This window comes from Mustela lutreola, chromosome 1, assembly GCF_030435805.1.
Source record: "Mustela lutreola isolate mMusLut2 chromosome 1, mMusLut2.pri, whole genome shotgun sequence".
In the NCBI taxonomy this organism is placed as follows: domain Eukaryota; kingdom Metazoa; phylum Chordata; class Mammalia; order Carnivora; family Mustelidae; genus Mustela; species Mustela lutreola.
Window position 1 is genome coordinate 228,606,572 of NC_081290.1, and position 17,478 is coordinate 228,624,049.

General features: G+C 57.2%; 1 protein-coding gene across 5 annotated transcripts in view; it reads right to left on the reverse strand.

Moving 5' to 3' along the window:
* Positions 1-7,340: 7,340 nt before the first annotated feature.
* CAPN5 (calpain 5) overlaps positions 7,341-17,478 on the reverse strand; it is a 53,241-nt gene continuing 43,103 nt past the window's right edge. For 4 of the 5 annotated variants that reach the window (XM_059188266.1, XM_059188275.1, XM_059188285.1 and 1 more), the window contains exons 6-13: positions 17,128-17,321; positions 16,380-16,457; positions 14,825-15,020; positions 14,067-14,189; positions 12,394-12,590; positions 11,390-11,505; positions 10,673-10,809; positions 7,341-9,800 (exon numbers count right to left, since the gene is read on the reverse strand). In XM_059188266.1, the coding sequence (XP_059044249.1) occupies positions 9,618-9,800; positions 10,673-10,809; positions 11,390-11,505; positions 12,394-12,590; positions 14,067-14,189; positions 14,825-15,020; positions 16,380-16,457; positions 17,128-17,321 (1,224 nt within the window). In that variant the 3' untranslated portion in view covers positions 7,341-9,617. The remainder of the gene's footprint in view (positions 9,801-10,672; positions 10,810-11,389; positions 11,506-12,393; positions 12,591-14,066; positions 14,190-14,824; positions 15,021-16,379; positions 16,458-17,127; positions 17,322-17,478) is intronic. The other variant, XM_059188295.1, reaches the window with a different exon arrangement.

The following is a 17,478-nucleotide window of genomic DNA, read 5'->3' on the forward strand; positions in this document are numbered from 1 at the left end:
TGGTATAACTCCCACTAGATTGTTTTAAAGGTAAGATATTAATTGCAAACCCTGGGTAACCACTCCGATATATAAGGGAATCGAAAGAGTACACTGGGGGGGAAAAAAGCACACACATACGAGGCAGTAAGAGAGGAAATTGGCAGCGGGGCGGGCATGGGGGTGGGGGAAAGGACATAGAGGAAAACATAGCCAAATGGCAGAAGTCTTTATACGGAAATGAATTAAGCTCTCCAATTAAAAGGTGGAGTTTGGCTGAAGGAGGTTAAAAAAACAAAAGCAACACCAACAACAACCCAAAAAACCCCCAGAACCCAAGTATATGCCAACTACAAGAGACTCACTTTAGATCCAAAGACAGAAATAGATTGCAGGTAAAAAGATAGAAAAATATATTCCATGCAAATAGTAACCCAAAAAAAGAGCTAGGGTGGCTAGAATACCAGACAAAGTAGACTGGAAATCATTATAGTATTGTTCTAAGAGACAAAGAAGGATATTTTAATAAAAGGGTAAATTCAATTATTATCAATAGCCCACACATTTATCTTCAAACTTCCCTGTGCTCCTGAATCTGGACAAAGTACATTCAGTCCCTACCCTGGGACCACCTCAGAGCCAGAAAGCATGTCACACAGAAGCACAGCAGCCCTCCCTGAGGTCCTTAAAGAGGGTCATGTGTGCCCCAGATCTGTGGGTTCTTGCAAGCACCAGCTGGCCTTGTAACCTGGGTCAATCCCTCCTCCGGCGACCCCAATTACCCCCATCTGCAACAGCCTTGACGCCTGCCCAGACACTCCCAACCCCCCCACCACAGGCAGGCAGAGGCGCCCCCGACCCCCAGCCTCTGTTCCACTCCAGTCCACCCCAGGACTCCTGCTGTGACCGTTTCACTCAGCCTGCCTCCCACCTTAGTCCGGTAACTACTCCAGGACAGGGAGCAACTGATCACTACATCCTTTGAGCCCAGCCTAGTACAGAGAAGGGGCTCAGTGCCATGCTGGAGACTGTGAGAACGTAGGACAGTGAGAACGTGGTGGGGCGGGAGGCAGCTTCTGGCATGCTAGGGGTCTCCAGGCACCCCTACCCACAAAGCCATCAACCCAGCGGGTCTGCCCAGACCTCCACAGGGTCCCCAAGAAAGAGCCTATGTTCTGTAAGTGCCGCCCAACGGGGCAGTCTGACCTCCCCTTCCCCCAGCCCTGTGCCTGCTCCTCCTGCCGCACCCATACACCCTGTACAGCAGCCCCCTCCCAGGGTCTGAGACCTCTCCCTGCCTGCTGCCCCCTTGCCATCATGATTCCCTTCCCGGTCTGGACCTGCCCTAGCTTATGTCAATGTGACCCTTCCTGTAGAGCAGGGCAGGGGCTGTCTCCCACTTCCAGGCTCACCTGCTGGCCTCAAGTAAGCAGAGGAAAAAGATGGAGTGTGATCTGACCCCACCATCGGCAGAGCAGGAATAGCTCCCCAAGGAAACAGTGGCCACCTCAAAGCCTCAGGAGAAGGCAGCCAGGAAAATGGGAAGCGGGTGCTCAAGGCAGAGAAGCTGGATCTTTCGGGGCAGGAAGGAGAAGCAGGACAGAGGGAGGAGAGAGGCGGGCTGGAGAAACAGGTAAAAGCAACAGCACCTTGACTAAACCTTCATGGCATTTTATCTTCACAAGAACCATCCCAGGAAAGATGGGTTTTTCACCTTTGTTTTATAGGGGAGGAAACAGAGGCTCAGAAAGGCTGAAGAACATGCCCAAATCTGCCCACTGCCAAAAATGAAGCCCAAGATGGAGCCCAGGTGGGCGGGCTCGGCCTGTGGAGCTGTGGAGCTGACTGGCTCCCCAGAGCTGGGAACTTCCTCAGGAGCAAAGCAGTAACAGACTTTCTGGGTGAGGAGTGGGCAAAGCCTGTGTTTCCCGGTTAACATCCTCTCCTAGCAGAGCCGGCCCACAGTGTGAGCTGGACCAGCATTAAGAGCAGGCACGTGAAGGAGAAGGCCCAGTCAGCCAAAGACCTGCCTCACAAGCTTCCTGAGGGAACCCCCCCCCCCGGGGGGGCTCTGGGTGGCCCAGGCTGCCCCTCTGGAGGATATGAATGCCTGCACCCACTCAGCACTGCCGGCAGCCCAGGCCCTGGCACCAGCAAATGTTCAGTGATAGCAATTTTCCTTCTCTTGCTGGCTCTGGCCATCTCTGTGAGGGCTTTGAACGGACTGTCAGACCAAGGAGCTCTAGAGGGGGGTCTCCTCCAGCTCTGGGATAGAAAACTGTCCATTCTGATCCTGCCCTACCTGAAGCCCAACTTCTCTCTCTCTCTCTCTCTCCCTCCCTCAATCTCTCTCTCTCTCTCTTTCTCTCTCTCTCTCACACACACACACACACAGCTGCAGAACAAGACTGTCCACTGGCCTCTGACGGGCCTGGAGGAGGTGAAGCTTGTGGCCAAGCCCCCACGGCACATACTCCCACCAGTCTGAGGGCTTGGCCAAGCTGACCTGGCCCAGGGCCCACATTCCTAGCTCTGGAGACTAGGAGCTCATTAGAGCCTCAGGCTGATCACGGGGAAGGGCTGAGGGTCAGGGGCCACTGTGACCCTGGGATGAAAGGGGGGCTAGAGAACTCAGCCAGGACCAGCACTGTAGCTTCTTTCCCATATTACCCCCAGAGGGCTCCAGCTCCCAGCAGTCATCCCCCACTCACAGCTCCCCTGTCCGGCTCAAGGCCCTTCCTGATCTGGCTTCACTAGACTGACTGACCAACTTCCTATTCCCTGTCCCCAAAGGCTTTTGCACATTTGGGCCTTTGCACCTGCTGTTCGACTTCCTGGAATGCCTGGGGATTCAGACATGTATGTAAATAAATAATTTCTACCCAGTGGGGTGAGTGTAGGGAGAAGGGAAGGCCCCAGTAGACATGTCAGAAGGAGCAGTTATAGACCGGGCTTGCAAGAGGCAGGGAACAATTCACTGCTAGGTTTTGAAGCATAGGTAGGAGGGTTCTAAAAGGAAGTATCGGGGAGGGTGTCCTATGATTAGCCATAGGGATGAGAGAATGTGGGGTGGGACGAGATGAGCCAGCCCACAGGGTTCTACCTGGCATAGACAGATGAAGGCAGGGTGGGGGGACACTTACCTGCTGAAGAATCACCATTGTCCCTTGTCAGATGCTCTTGCTTCCTGCCTGGCCAGTTGCAGTTCTGAGGGGAGAGAGACCATGGGAAGCCTCTGAGCAGGCCGGCCCGGCAGCCGGGAGCCTGGCTGGGGTCACCTGGGCTCTTCCCGAAGCCTCAGCCACTCCTCCCTCTGGGGAACCCTCCCTCCCTGGCTTCTCTCCCTCTGGCTACAGCCCAGCCTGCGTGACCTGAGCCTCAGCCGCCGTCACCAGCACTACACCCCAGGGCAGCTGAGCTCTTCTCCTGGTTACAGTCATTCAGAGATTTCAAAAGGGCTCTTAGGAAGTAGCAATTCCAGCCCTCTGCCCTGGACATATGGGAACGACCAGGACATAGAGGGACCAAGACTTGCCAAAATCACACAGCAGGGCAGGACAAGTTCAGAACTAGGACTAGGACTTGATTTCCAGCCTCCCAGCTCAGGGCTGGGAGTTTGGGTGACAGGAGAAACCAGTCCCCAGGGGATGGTCATAGGCTGAGCAGGACCTGTTCATGGCCTACCCTGCCTAAAACCCTTCCCCAGAGCACCCACTGCTTTCAGGATGGGGGTCCTAAGCCTGTGAGGCTGGCTTGTAAGGCCCAGTATGATACAGCTCTTACTGAAGTCTTAGTCTTACCTCTCACTGCCTTTTCCCTACCTTCTCCCTGACACCTGGGCTATCCTCAGCACTCACTCCTCTGGAAACATGCCAGCCCTTTTCATAGCTCCTGGCCTCTGCATACACTGACCCCTCCACCTGGAATTCTGACTAGTAAATTCCCACCTATACTTCATGGCTCAGTTCAGATAGCACCTCCTCCAGGAAGTCTTCTCTGACCACCCCTAGGCATCGAAGAACCCTGATGTTTCTATCTATCCAGCTCTGACTATATGCATTATGTTGTCAGGTCAGGGTCTGTCCCCACCTCTGTCCCCCTAAAGTTGGAGAGTTAATCCAGGGCAGGGGTGAGCTCAGCCTCTACCTCACACAGTATAAGGCCAGGCCCAGAGACTGCTCAGGAAGGAACCGTGGGACCAAACGTGGTGATCCAAGATAGCCCCAGCCCACAGGCTCTGGTGGAGGGCCCCTCTGCCCCTCCAGGGTGAGCATCAATTTTTCACAAGGCCCATTCAGAGGCACTGAGGCATTTGATCCCCTGTCCAGGACACTGCCTGACACCTGAGCCCTGACCCCTGGCCTGGAGCTCCAGAACACAGCAGGCGAGCAGTTCTGCTGGAGACCAGCCCCCAGCCTGACTGGTGGGGAAGGCAATTCAACGGGGCTGGCAGGTGGCTGCCGTGGGGAGCTGCATCTGAGCAGGGTGCCTTGTGGCTGGACCGACCTCCTGCACCAGGGTGAGCCTCGAAAGCTGGGGCAGAGCCCAGCTTTTCAGGGCTCTGGAGGGTGAAAGGAGCATGGAATTTAACAGTACACAGAAGGAAAAAGCTACAAGATAAACTTCTTGTACAAAAACTGTATTTACACTTCTATGTCCATGCTGACTTTACCCAACTTGGAGTGGGGCCGGAGGGGGGGTGGGTGGTATGTGGTGGTTCTTATTCCCATTTCACAGAGGGGAAGTTTGAGGCACAGAGGAAGGAAGTCACTTATCCAAAGAGAGAGAAAGAAGATCAAGGAATCGTGTCAGAGGCCAAAAGAGTCTCTCTCTCTCATTGCCTCCCCAGCACGTTTGCTCCCCTGCCCCAAGGCCCTCTCAGAGACCATTCAATGGACACCGTATCCCTTGGCTTTGCCTTTCTCCCCGTTACAAGCCTCTATCTGTCTAGGTTCAGGACAGTTTCATTCAGTGGCTGCTGTGGCAGGGGGGCCAGACTAGGAGGAAACGGCTGTAAGGGCAGGGGCCCCAGGATGGGCGGATCCGTGATTCCCGGGACGTCCACCACACCCTTCTCCCAGCACCCAGGAGAGCAGGCAGCCCATGCTTACCGGGGTCCCAGCTCCCCAGTCTCAGCTGCCCACCAGACGGAATGCAGCTGCCCCCTGCACGAAAGGCTCAAGAGCTGGGGTCCTGGGTCTGGGACAATCTGCTGACACACGTCCTCTCTTCCTCTGTCTTGCTCCGAGGCTCGTCACCCTTGGGGGGGAGCAGGGGGGTGTCTCTCTGGAGCTGTCAGTTCTTACCTGTGTGACCAGCTGTCTCCCTCTCAGCGTCTCCTTCTCTTTCCCGACCAGGACAGCTGTCCAACAGCACTGCTGCCCTCCCCGCGCCCCCCTCCGGAGCCTTCCCTCAGGAGGCGGAGTCAGAGGGGCCTCCAAGACCTGGGTGCCCTGTGACATCAGCACAGGAGGCAGGCTATGCTGCCCAGTGAGGACGCCCAGACTCCCGGGTTCCTCTGCGGTGCTTCCGACCAGTGCGGGACTCCGGCAAAAGCTCCCCAGACGGCTTCAGCTGCCTGCCTGCTATTACCGGCAGTAACCACCTGCTCCCTGCACGTGGCGGGCACCTCCCCCATCCCCACCGGGTCATTGATTTGCTGAGTCTCAGCACCTGCTGGCCCTCCACCAAGCCTTGTTTTCTTCTCCTTAAATGCCTCGAGAGGAAAGGACCAGGCAGGGCCGGGCAGGAGGTTGTAAGCCCCATGTTCTGGCTCTTTCTCCCCAGTCCACACACACACCCTTCCCCAGACCTGTTTCCCAAGGGCTCCCCTCAGATGTGTCCCCTGAAGCTCTTCACTTCAACACGGTCCCCACAACCTGTTCTAGGGGTGGGTGGGGGGCTGGTGTCCCTAATCAACCAGGAAACTTTCTCAACCCCACTGACTTGGGGCAACCCTGCCTGTGCCAGGGACACATACGAATTGAAGGGAAATAATGTGATTTAAAAGTGCGAGGAGAGGGGCATACACAGGAGTACACAGTGTTATTAGCGTTGGCAAAGACAGTAACACTGAGGACTCCTCGCTGAGACCTGGCATGTCCTTGTTGCCGGTCTCTGCCTCCTGCCACCCATCAGTGTGGGCCTGTCTGGGGGCAACTTTGGTCCGGGTAGAGGGAGGTGCTCGCCAAGCCCCCACCTCTGTAACGGAGATGTGTCTGCAGGGAGGAAGCTACCCCCAACCAAAGACCGGGGTGGGGGGCCAAGTGTGCCACCTGGTGGGCGCAGGCAGAACTGCCCCCTGGAGTCCCCATAGGAGCAAGGCTGAGCGTCTGGCCTCCCCCTAGAGCTGCAGGTGAGAAGCAACATTGCCCAGACTCGAAGACTCTGACCCGGCACTCCTGACCCTTGCAGGACCCCAGCTGCCAGTGTGAGCTCAGTCAGGCGGCCCTGGGCAGGGGTTGCTCCGGGGTGCCGTCCTCACTTCTGGGCTGGTGCCTGCCCCTGCCCCTTGCTACCTACCCCTCCTCCCATCACCTCCCTTGCTGAGCCTCCCAGGCTGAACACGGCCTGCACAGCTGGGAAAACAGAGAGACCCTGAGAGGAACACGGGGGCAGAATGCAGGCCTGATGTGAGGATGGCCCCAGTGTGGTAGGGAGTGGAGAGGTCCTCAGCAATCGCCGGTTGCCGTAACGGCAACAATCTACCCAGCACCCACGGTCATGTTCTGTGCTAAGCAGGGCTCAGCATTCATAATGTTCTTTGCTCACGGTCCTGTAGAGAGACCTATGAACTGACTGACCTTCATTAATTTCCCCTCATTCCCCACCCACCCTAACCCAGTCATCACTGAATTCTGTCCTACTCTACTTCCAAAATCTGTCCACTAGTTCTCCCGAGCCCCTACCCCCCCACCTACCCCCGACCCCAGCTCCTGGCTGGAGCGGACAGCATCTTCCTCCTAATAGCTTGCACTCTGGCCTCCCCACCATCCAACTGTACCCACAAACCCCGCCCCTCTTTCTGTGACTTCCTCTCTCTCTCCACAGTCCACTTGCACCAGGGGGCCCGACCTTCCCTCCCAGGTCAGCTGGAAGCCCCCAGAACCCACACTGCCTTTCCAGTCACTCCCTGCACAGTGTTTGTTAGGGCCACAGTGTATGCATGGACCTGGTGTGTGGACAGCCCCACAGATGGGACAGGCTGGTTCCCTACGTCCCCAGTGCCTGGGGCGAGGCTTGGGACAAGGTGGGCTGAAGGAATGATGGCATGATCCCCACGACCTCTGCCCACACATGAGCTGGAAATATTCCCTCCACTCTCCCTTACCCACAGAGGGACAGACAGATCCAAGAAAGTCTTTCTGGGATTGTGGTTAATGTTTATTCTGAGAACAGAAAAGGTCTCCACTCTTGACCCCACGGTCGGTCCTGAGGGGAGTGAAAACCACATCCAGGTGGTGTGACCGGAACCCCTGCCCAGCGGCAAGTGGGGACCCTGAGGCCCCCCACGGGCTGCAGGGCACATCGGGAGCATGGAGCATTTGCTCTCCCCACCCAGTAGGAAGAACGCCATCCTCACCTGCCCAGGGACCGGGCACCTTTGCACAGCCAGGAGCCAGGCTGGACCACTGAGGGCAGCAAGTAGGGGCAGGGCTGCCAAACCTGGTTTTTCTTGGGGGAAAGGGGAAGGCAGTGTCCAGTCCCCAGACTGAAGCCCACACAGGCCAGCCAGTTGCTCCCGGTTTGCCTCCTAGCCCAGGTGCACATGGCAGAGCGAAGACCCGGGTGTTGGCCCCAGGGGCCCCAAGCTGGCTTATCTGGCCCTCACCTCTCCGCCCCAACTCAGGAGTCTTCACTTGGAAAAGACACTGAGTGACTCCGTGAAGGTGTATGGTGTGCTCGCATACAGAGATACATGAAGGGTGTGCCCTTACTCAGCACATGGTAGTAAGAGTGCCGGCAAACAAGAACCGTGGGCCCCACTTCGCAGAAGGGAAATTGAGGCACAGGTGGTTTCAGTGACTTGCTCCTGGTCATGTGGTCCTGGCCCAGCCCCAGGCCCAGGTTTTCAAGAAGGAATCCTCTTGGCCTCCTGGTTCGCTTCCCAGCCCTTCCTGTGGAAGGGTGCCAGGGCACAGGAACAGAGCAAGCCACAAATCCCCAACAAGGCCACAGGAATTCCTGTTCTTGAACCAACTGGGTTTTTCATTTGCATCCCCCTGTCTGGAGCCAGAGAAGGGCACAGAAGGGACCCAAGCAGGTTGTGGCACCAACACTCACTAAGAACTGGGTGGGGCCAGCTGGCAACACATCCAAGTAGGAAACACCCTCTTCTTCACCACCCCTCCCCCCCCACCGTGGGCCTGTCTGAGAAGGCAGGACTTCTCCTCATCCCTATATACCCCGCCCACCCTGGCAGAATCAAAATTAAAATCAGAGGACCACAGGAACTGGAGCTGAAGATGAATAAAGGGGCTCAGGCTTTTGTTTTCCTTTCAAAGCCCCTGGTTGAAATTGGTAACACATGAAGAATATAAAACATTGAAGACTAAAGGAACATTTTGGTCCAGGCAGCAAGAGGAGGGCCATAGCTCATTGGGCTGCATTCTGGGGGGGAATTTTGGGGAGAGCCGCCTCTGGTCAGATGATGGATTCACCTGTCTCCTTCCAAGCCCAACAAGTGACCTGAGCCCAGTGGGCCTGAGACCACTGTCCCAGGGTCCCTCCTCCTAGGAAAAGTCTTGCAGCAGAGAGGAACCTTCAGGTCCCCAGGCCTCCTCACATCCTCCTGGCCACCAAACCAAGCACACACCTTCTGGCATGAAGGCAACAGAGGCAGGAAAATTCCCTTCCTCCCACAACCACTGATGCCATCCCACTAGGGGGCTTCACCCAGAGACTAGGAGAGCAATCAGAGCCTGGGGCAAGATGGCAGCCACAGTAGCTCCTCTGGGCATGTGGGCATCCGCCTCGGAGAGGACCTGAGAGCAGGAGTGAGGCCCCACACAGATGCCGGGTCTCCCAGAGTGGTAGGGAGGTGGCCGGCACCACTGGGACTCTCATGGGTGTCATTTATTCATTTGGCAAACCTCTGTTGAATAAATAAATGGACGAGCAAGTGAACAGGATGAGAGAACGAACAAATGTCACCTGCCCATTTTCCTGACTCCAGCCCAAGCAGGAACCCAGCAAGAGCCAAGAGCCCTTTTAAGGTGGCTAGCAAACCAGGTATAGGGGACAGAAAAAGCGGGCCCAGGGACAACAGGGGCAAGAGTGGGGTTCGGGGAGGTGGCAGATTGTGTGTAAACAAGTGACATCTTGGCACTCCGTTGGCAGACAGCAGGGCCTTGGGAAAATGTTTTCAACGGATAGAATCCCTTAGCAGTAGTGACAGCTGGGGTAAGGGGTGTGATTATAAATCTCAGGCAGGAAGGTTCCTCCATGAGAAGGGAACACTTCGGGACCCTTGGGACACTGAGGCCCTGAGAAGGGCAGAGGCCTCCCCAGGTCACACAGCAAGTCAGTGGAAAAGCTGGGAAGAAGCTCCCAGCGTCCTGGCTCTCAGGTGAGTCCCTGGCCAGGTTGGGGACATGCAGATGGTTTAAAACTGTGACAGCCAGGTGGGTGGGTGGGTGTCAGACAGCCATGAGGGAAGTGCTGCTGAAGACACGCACGGCGACGGTGCCAGGCAGGTCGCTGGGCTGCCGGCTGTTGCAGTCCCGGAGGTGGAGGGTGTGCAGGGCCTGGAGGTCATCGGGGTCAGCCTTCAGCTGCACCTGGCCCAAGAATTCGTCTTTCAGGACTCGGTGGTTCCATATCTGGAAGGAGACAGAGGAACATGGGATGGGAGGGGGAGGCATCTTGAAGAGCCGGAATATAGGTCAGGCCGTACCCCTTCCAGAATCTCAGGCTTCCTCCTATCTGTCCAACTCCCTACCACGTATACAGTTAAGTGTGTTATTAGCACTGCGGCAGACTTTAGGTGACACTGGACAAGCGATACACCTGCTGCTCTGACTTCCCCCATCTTCAATACAAGGGCTGGATCAGCGGCCCCTATGGGTCTTTTTAGCCCCAACATCTACGGGTCTGTGATTTGATCCAATGGCATCCAGTGTTAGGAAAACTTGGAAATCCTATAGTGGCTTCTCCAGGGGAACTGGACATTTGTTTACAGATGGTTTCTCACCCAGGGAGGGGCTGGCCTGGGCCCAGGGGCAGAGGACTTCCCACTAATGAGCCCAGAATCATCCCATGCCCAGGACCTCAGCTTTCTGGTCCCTCGCTCTCAGGACAGCCACCCCCATTACACTGCATCTTATCTTGGTACAAGCTCTCAGGCAGACCCATCTCTGGAGGTATTTAAGGAACAACTCCCAAGCCACTGGGGCAAAGCTGGCAAAGAAGACCACTGTCCCTGGCCTAACCCTGCTGTGTCGCAAATTCTTACCAGCTAATCTAATCTGCCCACCCCACAGACTCTGGGACACTGGGCAGGGCAGGTAAGAGAATTCCTGAGGCCATACCATGTCAGGGAGAGAATAGGAATCAGCACATAGTGTTCCTAGGTCCCCAACAAAAAAATCTGCAATCCCGGGCCCAGCCCCTGTGAATGGGGAAGCATCAGGTGGGGGCTGGGGGCAGGGGGAAGTGGCACGCCAGGAGGGGCCCTTGGGACGGGCAGGCTCACCTGGACTGTGATGGGCTGGCCCGGTTTCTTGCGGTAGAAGATGCCTTTCACATCATACTCGGGCGTTGAGGTACCTTTCTGCACGGCCGAGCAGACTTTGTCCCCCTCACACTTAATGATAACATAAGAGTTGGCTCCTAGACAAATTGAGTGGGCAATGGGGTGATGGTGGGGTTGGGGTAGGGGTGGTGGGGGTTGGGACAGGTGTCTGAGAAGTGAGTTCCCCTCACCAAAGCAGAAGTCCGAGTCCTATATTCAATAGAAGGGAGACAGAGCCTGACTCACTTCCTAACTTCCAGAAATGGGGCGGGGGGTGGGCAGCACACTGTCGATCCCTGGCCTCCATGCTGAGCACTCCCCTATTCCACTTCACCAACGTACGTTAATGCTTCCTCAGCTTGGAGAAAGGCCACCTCCTCCAGGAAGCCTTCCCTAAGCCGTGCCTCCTGGCTGGCTGTTCCTGTGTCTGACTGTCTCCACCACATAGGAAGCTGCCCAAGAGCAGGTGCCCAGTTCCTCTCTAGGCACCCAGTTTCATTCCAAGACTCAGCCCAGCATGGATGTTAGGAAAGGATTGCTCACTCCGTGAGTGAGAGCAGGAGAGATCTGGAGGCTGGGTGTCTGTTGTTGAGCAGAGGGAAGAGGACGGGGCTGGGAAGAGGACGGAGCCACCTTCTCAGCAAGGTAGGTCCTGGAGCTTTCCCTGGGCTAACTCACCTGTCGAGGAGTCCTTGAGACCAGCAGCCCCTAGGACGTGCACCTGGGTCACCTGCTGGGGGTAGCCACACAAGGAGCTCCAGCAGGAGCGAGGGGGCTCATCCAGGCGCAGCTCCCTGGGACAGGGCAGAGGAGGAGAGGGGTGAGGTGCGAGGGTTTGAGAAGGGGGAAGGGGAGGGGAGTAATATTTAGTCCAGACACTACTTATCCTGGGCAAACCACCCTGGGCTTCCTGCTGCTCTTTCCCTCTGTAAGGGTGCCCCATTCTGCCGGAGAGAAAAGCAATATACTGAGCACCTGCTGTGGGCCCAGCCCTCTGCTGGGATGTTACAGGTATTATGTGTCATCTTCCCGAAGCCCCGGGTGATAGGTGACTATTACCATGCCCATTTAACAGACTATGAAGCACTGGGCTCATCAAGAGAAGGGATCTGCCCCACAGCGGGACAGAGGTGGAATGTGGACTGGCAGGACTCAGTTGCACTGAGCCCACCACACATGCTGCCTCCCAGGTCTGCCATGGGTGCAAGGAGCTGCCTGCCGAAGTGGGAGGGCAGTTGTGGGACTCACAGGGTCTGCACCCCAGCAGGGATGGAATGGTTCCAGCAGTCCACCTAGCCCAACTCAACCACTGGTGTCATGACCTTGGAAACCAAGCCCCGACCATGATCCCCAATCCTGATCTGTAAAATGGAGGGGTCAGGCCACCCACTTGGGATTCTGGAAGAGCAAATGAGATGACTGAAAGCTTTGTAAACTGTGAAGTGCCGTGCACATACGAGACATTGTCCCTTTATGTAGCCAAGAGAGGGGATGGAGGAGCAGGGGAGGGGAGAAGAAGGATGGCCATGGGTGCCATGAGCGCCAGTGCCATCCTAGGGAGGCTGGAAGCCTGGGCTCCATGCCTGGGGCAGATACCTAACATCTCTGTGGCTGCAGATTCTGGGGCAGCCTGGTATAGGGACTGGGCCCTCCCAACCGCGGCCCGAGCTGCCCCCACGCACTGGCAGTTGGAGGGCACGTCAGTGAAGACCCGAAGCAGGAACTCGCCAGTGTGGCCAGGCTCGAAGGTGGTGGGGATTATGACAAAGCGGCCCTCGGGCTGGTCGGTCCTCAGGAAGACACTGCGCGAGTTGATGTAGATGGAGCTGGCAGCCCGGTGCTGCAGGCTGTGCATGCGGTACTGCCGGTTCTCTTCCACCTGCCCATGTGCACAGGGAGAGGGGGCTGGGCCACACGCATGCCCCGCCCCCTGCCCCCCCCCATCCCCTCGGGGCCCTCTCAACCCCCACCCCCCCTCAACCCCCACACCCCCATCCCGGTTCCGGCTCCCGTGCTCCCGCCCGTGAATACAGTGACAGAATCTGCGTCCATGCACTGCCCGGAAAAGGCAAATGGGCAGAGACCGGGGTAGATGGGTGCTTGCCCGAGTCCTGTGGCTGGGTGAGGCCGGCACTGAGCAGTGGTGGCTGAAGGGTGCCAGGTTTCTTTTCGGGGTGACAAAAATGCTCTAAAATTGTGGCGATGCAAACCATGAGAGACTGTGGACTCTGAGGAACAAACTGAGGGTTTTGGAGGGAGGAGGAGGGGTAGGGGGTTGCATGAGCCTGGTGGTGGGTATTATGGAGGACACATATTGCACGGAGCACTGCCTGTGGTGCATAAACAATGAATGCTGGAACATCGAAGAGAAATAAAATAAAATAAAATAAAATAAAATAAAATAAAATGGGAAAAAAATCATTTGGAAAAAAAAATTAAAAATAAAATAGTGGCAATGGTCACACAACTCTCCAAATATGCTCCAAGTCACAGCACACTGAGTGAGTGAGCTGTATGGCATGTGGATTAGGTCTCAGCAAAGCCATTAAGAGTAGGAAGGCACCAGGACTCCTCCCTGGTCATGAGGTCCCTGTGGTTTCTGACTCAATGGCAGCCCCCAGAGTCACTATCAACCCACATCACAGCCCGGGGCCAGGCAATGATGTCACCAGTTGCCGGGACATGCTAGCCAACTCCTGCCATGATGAGCTGCAGGCCCATCACGTGAGGTCCCAACAGGTCAAAGTCAGGACACTCTAGCACACGGCGGACGTCGCAACACAAGGACATGCACAGACCGTCAGTACATGACCAAGCACACCTAATACAGGGGCTTAGCCCACATGTGGTCTCCTGAGGTTCTGGGCATCTGGGGGGCCCGTGGTGTCCTGTTATGCTGTGTGCTGTCACACCCCAGGTGTTGCAACATGAGCATAGTCTCGGGCCCCAGACCAGTGGGAGCCACCAGCGGGAAGCCTGCCTGGCTCTGCCCGGGATGCCTGCTCCCAGGGCCCAGCAGGGCCTCTAGCTCAGGGGGACCCAGAGCCTCCCAGGGTGTGGCCTGACCACTGGCTGTCTTCCCCTTCCCAAACACCAAAGAGCCTGTGGGTCCTGGAAGGGAAGAAACCAGACTGAGAGCTCCCAGGGCAGCCAACCCCAGGCAGGTGGAGCCCTCTGCCGATGTTCCAAAGAGGGCTCACGCCACAGCAGGCCCAGGGCATCAGCCACTGCGGCCAGAGGGCAGGGATGAGGTCAGGGACCCAAGTGTTCTAGAATATTCTCCCCAGGCCCAGATGGCCTAAAATCCAGCTCCCTCGATCTCCTCACCCAGAGCAGGGGACCCAGCTGGCCTTACCTTGTAGATATCAAAGCCAATGGCCAGATTTTCACCCTTGCCATCCCGGCGGGTGGACTGTTTCGGCCGCTGCTGGATACAGATCAGCACTTCATCTTCTGGCTTCTTGACATCAAAGATGTACTGCAGGGACAGCCGAGGAAGAGAGATACTGTGGTAAGACTGTGCCGGACATGGGCTTGCCGGCTCCCTGAAGCTAGGCCGGAGCCAGGCCCCAGCTCAAAGGGGAGAGCTCGCATGAATCACAGCGCCTCTCTGAGCCTCAGTCCCTCATCTATGATTCAGGCCCATGATGCCCACCCTGTAGGAGTGGCAACAAGACTTGGTGACTTCAGGGAGGCTCAGCTCCGAGCCCGCATGCAGTTGGTGCCAAATGAAGGCACGTCACACATGAGAACTAATAAGCTGCCAGGTTCACAACCAAGGAGGCTGCAGGGGAGACGTCCTCCCTGAGGGAAAGCCAGCCTGGCAAGCTCCTCTGGCAAGAGCAGCACCGTAGGTATAGAAACACAGGGTTCGAGTCCTCAGCTCAGCTTCCCTCTAAATGTCCTGGTAACTCTGGACGAGACAGCCATGAGTTCCCAGAGCCTTAGTTCCTTGTCTTTATCATCTGCAGGTTGCCCAGGACCTCCCCTGAACGCGCCCCCCCCCCCAACTAAACAGACAGGTGCACAGAGGCCCGCAGGGGGACAGGGAGGTACCCAGGGTCATGCAGGACGGTGGCAAGGGCGGGGGATGGGATCCCCGAGCACGCTCACTTGTGGGTTCTGGAAGAAGGTGTTCTTATGATTGATGCAACCTCCACTGCGGTTCTTCTGGGGGTCCTCGTGCCTCGTCCAGGCACCCCGGAGCCGGGCCTCCTCCCACGTCTTGTGGACGCTCAGGTAAGATGTGTTGATCAGGCGACACTTGATGATGTCAGTGAAGTATCGGCACATGTCCTCGAAGGTCATCCTGGCCACGGTGGGGCAATGAGCCGGCCAGGTCCCCTGCCTGGCCCACCTGCCCCCTCACCCTATGTGCCCTGAGCCACCACCCACACTGGGGTGTGTGCAGACGCCTGCCTCACGACTCCTCTGGCCCCAGTCTCCTGACGTGTAAGACGGGACTGACCCTCACAGCAGCCACCCCTCTCACAGCTCGTGCAGGAACTGAGGAAAGCAATCCAAGCCTGTGGTACAAATTCCAGAGGACATGAACTGGCAGAGGCCAGCTCTTCAGTTGTTAATAGTACAAAGGACGCCTGTGGCCAGCCCTCTACAGTTTATAAAGCATGTTTCCATCCATCATCAACCACGCTGCTGGGAGGCCCAAAGACACTGGTGGCAGGAGCCCCTTGGGGAACGTGCCGCCCAGCATACCTCAGGAGCCCGGGGAAGGTCAGCTATGCCCACCCCCCTTTGAGTGGGCACATACACGAGAATAGGCACATACGTGCATTAAGTGTGAGCACACAGGCGATAGGCCTTATGAAGAAGCCCTTTCCCCTGATGAGGGTTCTCCACTGCTCCGTTTTAATTCAACTGACCCCCGAGCCACACTGGGCAAAGCAGATTTTATCTGCAGGAGCCCAGACCAGAGGGCCTGGGGGGGACCTGCTGTGGCTCCCCTGACCCCTGGATCACTGCCATCAGCCTCTGAGCTGGCCTGGGACTCTCGCAGCATCTACGGCACTAAGGGTGCCCTGTGCCCCTCCAGGAGGCAATGGCCTATGGGGATCAGGGGTCCTGCTGAAGAATGACTCTGAGCTTGGCACAGAGTCGGGACTACTGGACGCACGGGTGGATGAATGCAGGAATCATTCATTATTGGGCTCTTTAAGCAAGGCTGCTGTCATCTTCCCAGCCAACCCTCCAATCCCGGAGTTCCCCTCGCCTCCCTGAACTCCCTCATCTCAAACCCAGTGTACTCTCTCACCCCTGGGCTGGGTCTCCCTCCTGGCCCACTAAAGGCTCCTCTGCACCCAGAAGCCAGCTTAGGGGACAGCCACCCCAAGAGGCCTCTCCTCTCCCTGCTCCCACCAATCAGGCAGCCAGCATGCCCCCTGCCGAAGGGGTCAAGGCCCCACCTGCTGGTATCCCAGCCTACTTGCTGAGGGCCCAGCTCGAACAGCTCGGAGTCCCCTGTGGTTGGCACTGGGGACCATGGGGATGATGGGCCCATTAGTGCCCAACTCAGTGCACAGAAATGGCTTGTCCAAAGCCAAAGAGCAAGCTGATGGTGGGGCATCGGCTAGAGCCCTGGCCCTGGCCTCCCCTTCGGTGCCCCCTGCCACAGCCCCCAGACGCCCACCTGGGACGAAAGCTCACTCACCAGAACTCCCCGTCATCCTGCACGGTCACACCCATCTTTTCCCGCTCACTCTTGCTCACTTTCTGCCACTCCTCCGACCTGGCATATGGACATGGGGAGGAAGAGGGGGGAGCGTAAGAGGAGAGACCTCACCAGGGCCACCCTGGCAAGGGAAAGGAGGCATGAGGGCGAGCTCAGCACCAGGCCTCCATCAGTGTGGGTATAGCTGGGAGCCCCAGGGCCAGGCCCAGCCCCTCTCCAAAAAGCCTGTCTGCCACTCCCACAGGTAACCATGGGCTGCTTCCATGCCAGGGGCCGGAGGTCTGAGAGCAAAGCCACAGACTGGCGGCAAGGGCAGAATGACCCTCAGGGGAGGGGGCTCCCCCACTGGAGGCCTGGCTCTGTTCCTGTCCTAGCTTCACCAGGGCCATGAGCTGAATACAGAGCAGTCACCCCCATTCTCACCCCTGGTGGTCTCCCTCCCTGCTTTCTTCCCCATTCACTACGAGGTGGGGCTCTCTGTCCCCTATAGGAATCAGCTTATCCCTACCTCCAGGTCCTTGCCCTGCAGAATCCACCCTCCACCCCAACCCACTCCCACACACACCTCCTACAACATAGGTCTCCTAATGTCATCCTCCTCCCAAAGCCTTCTAGGCCCAGCCACCACCTCCAGGAAGCCCCACCTTTGCCCTTGCCCAAGATCTCATACCGGGGCCCACCCACCCGGGGTCTGTCCTGTGCCCACACTCCCATCCCTGGGCCTCACGTGTCACTCCACGGCCCATTCCATTCCCGCTCGCCCCAGGGGTTCCGAAGGCGGATCATGTCGAGCTTCTCCGACTTGAAGAAGGCCAGCAGGCCGTGGCCCAGGCGCACCTTGCGCACGTCAGTGATGGCATATGCGTGGCCCTTCACCAGGCCACACGCCAGGCGGGCCTCCATGTCTGCTGCTGTCACTGCCTGCGGGAGGACACAGTTGACCATAGAGGCAGAGCCCGGTCAGCGGGTTGGTTTGCGAGGCGGGTGTGCGCCTACACCGCCCTCTACAGGACAGGGAAGGAATGACAGCCCTACACAAAGCAGAAGCTGTGGTTAGGGACTGAGCTCAGAGTTCGCA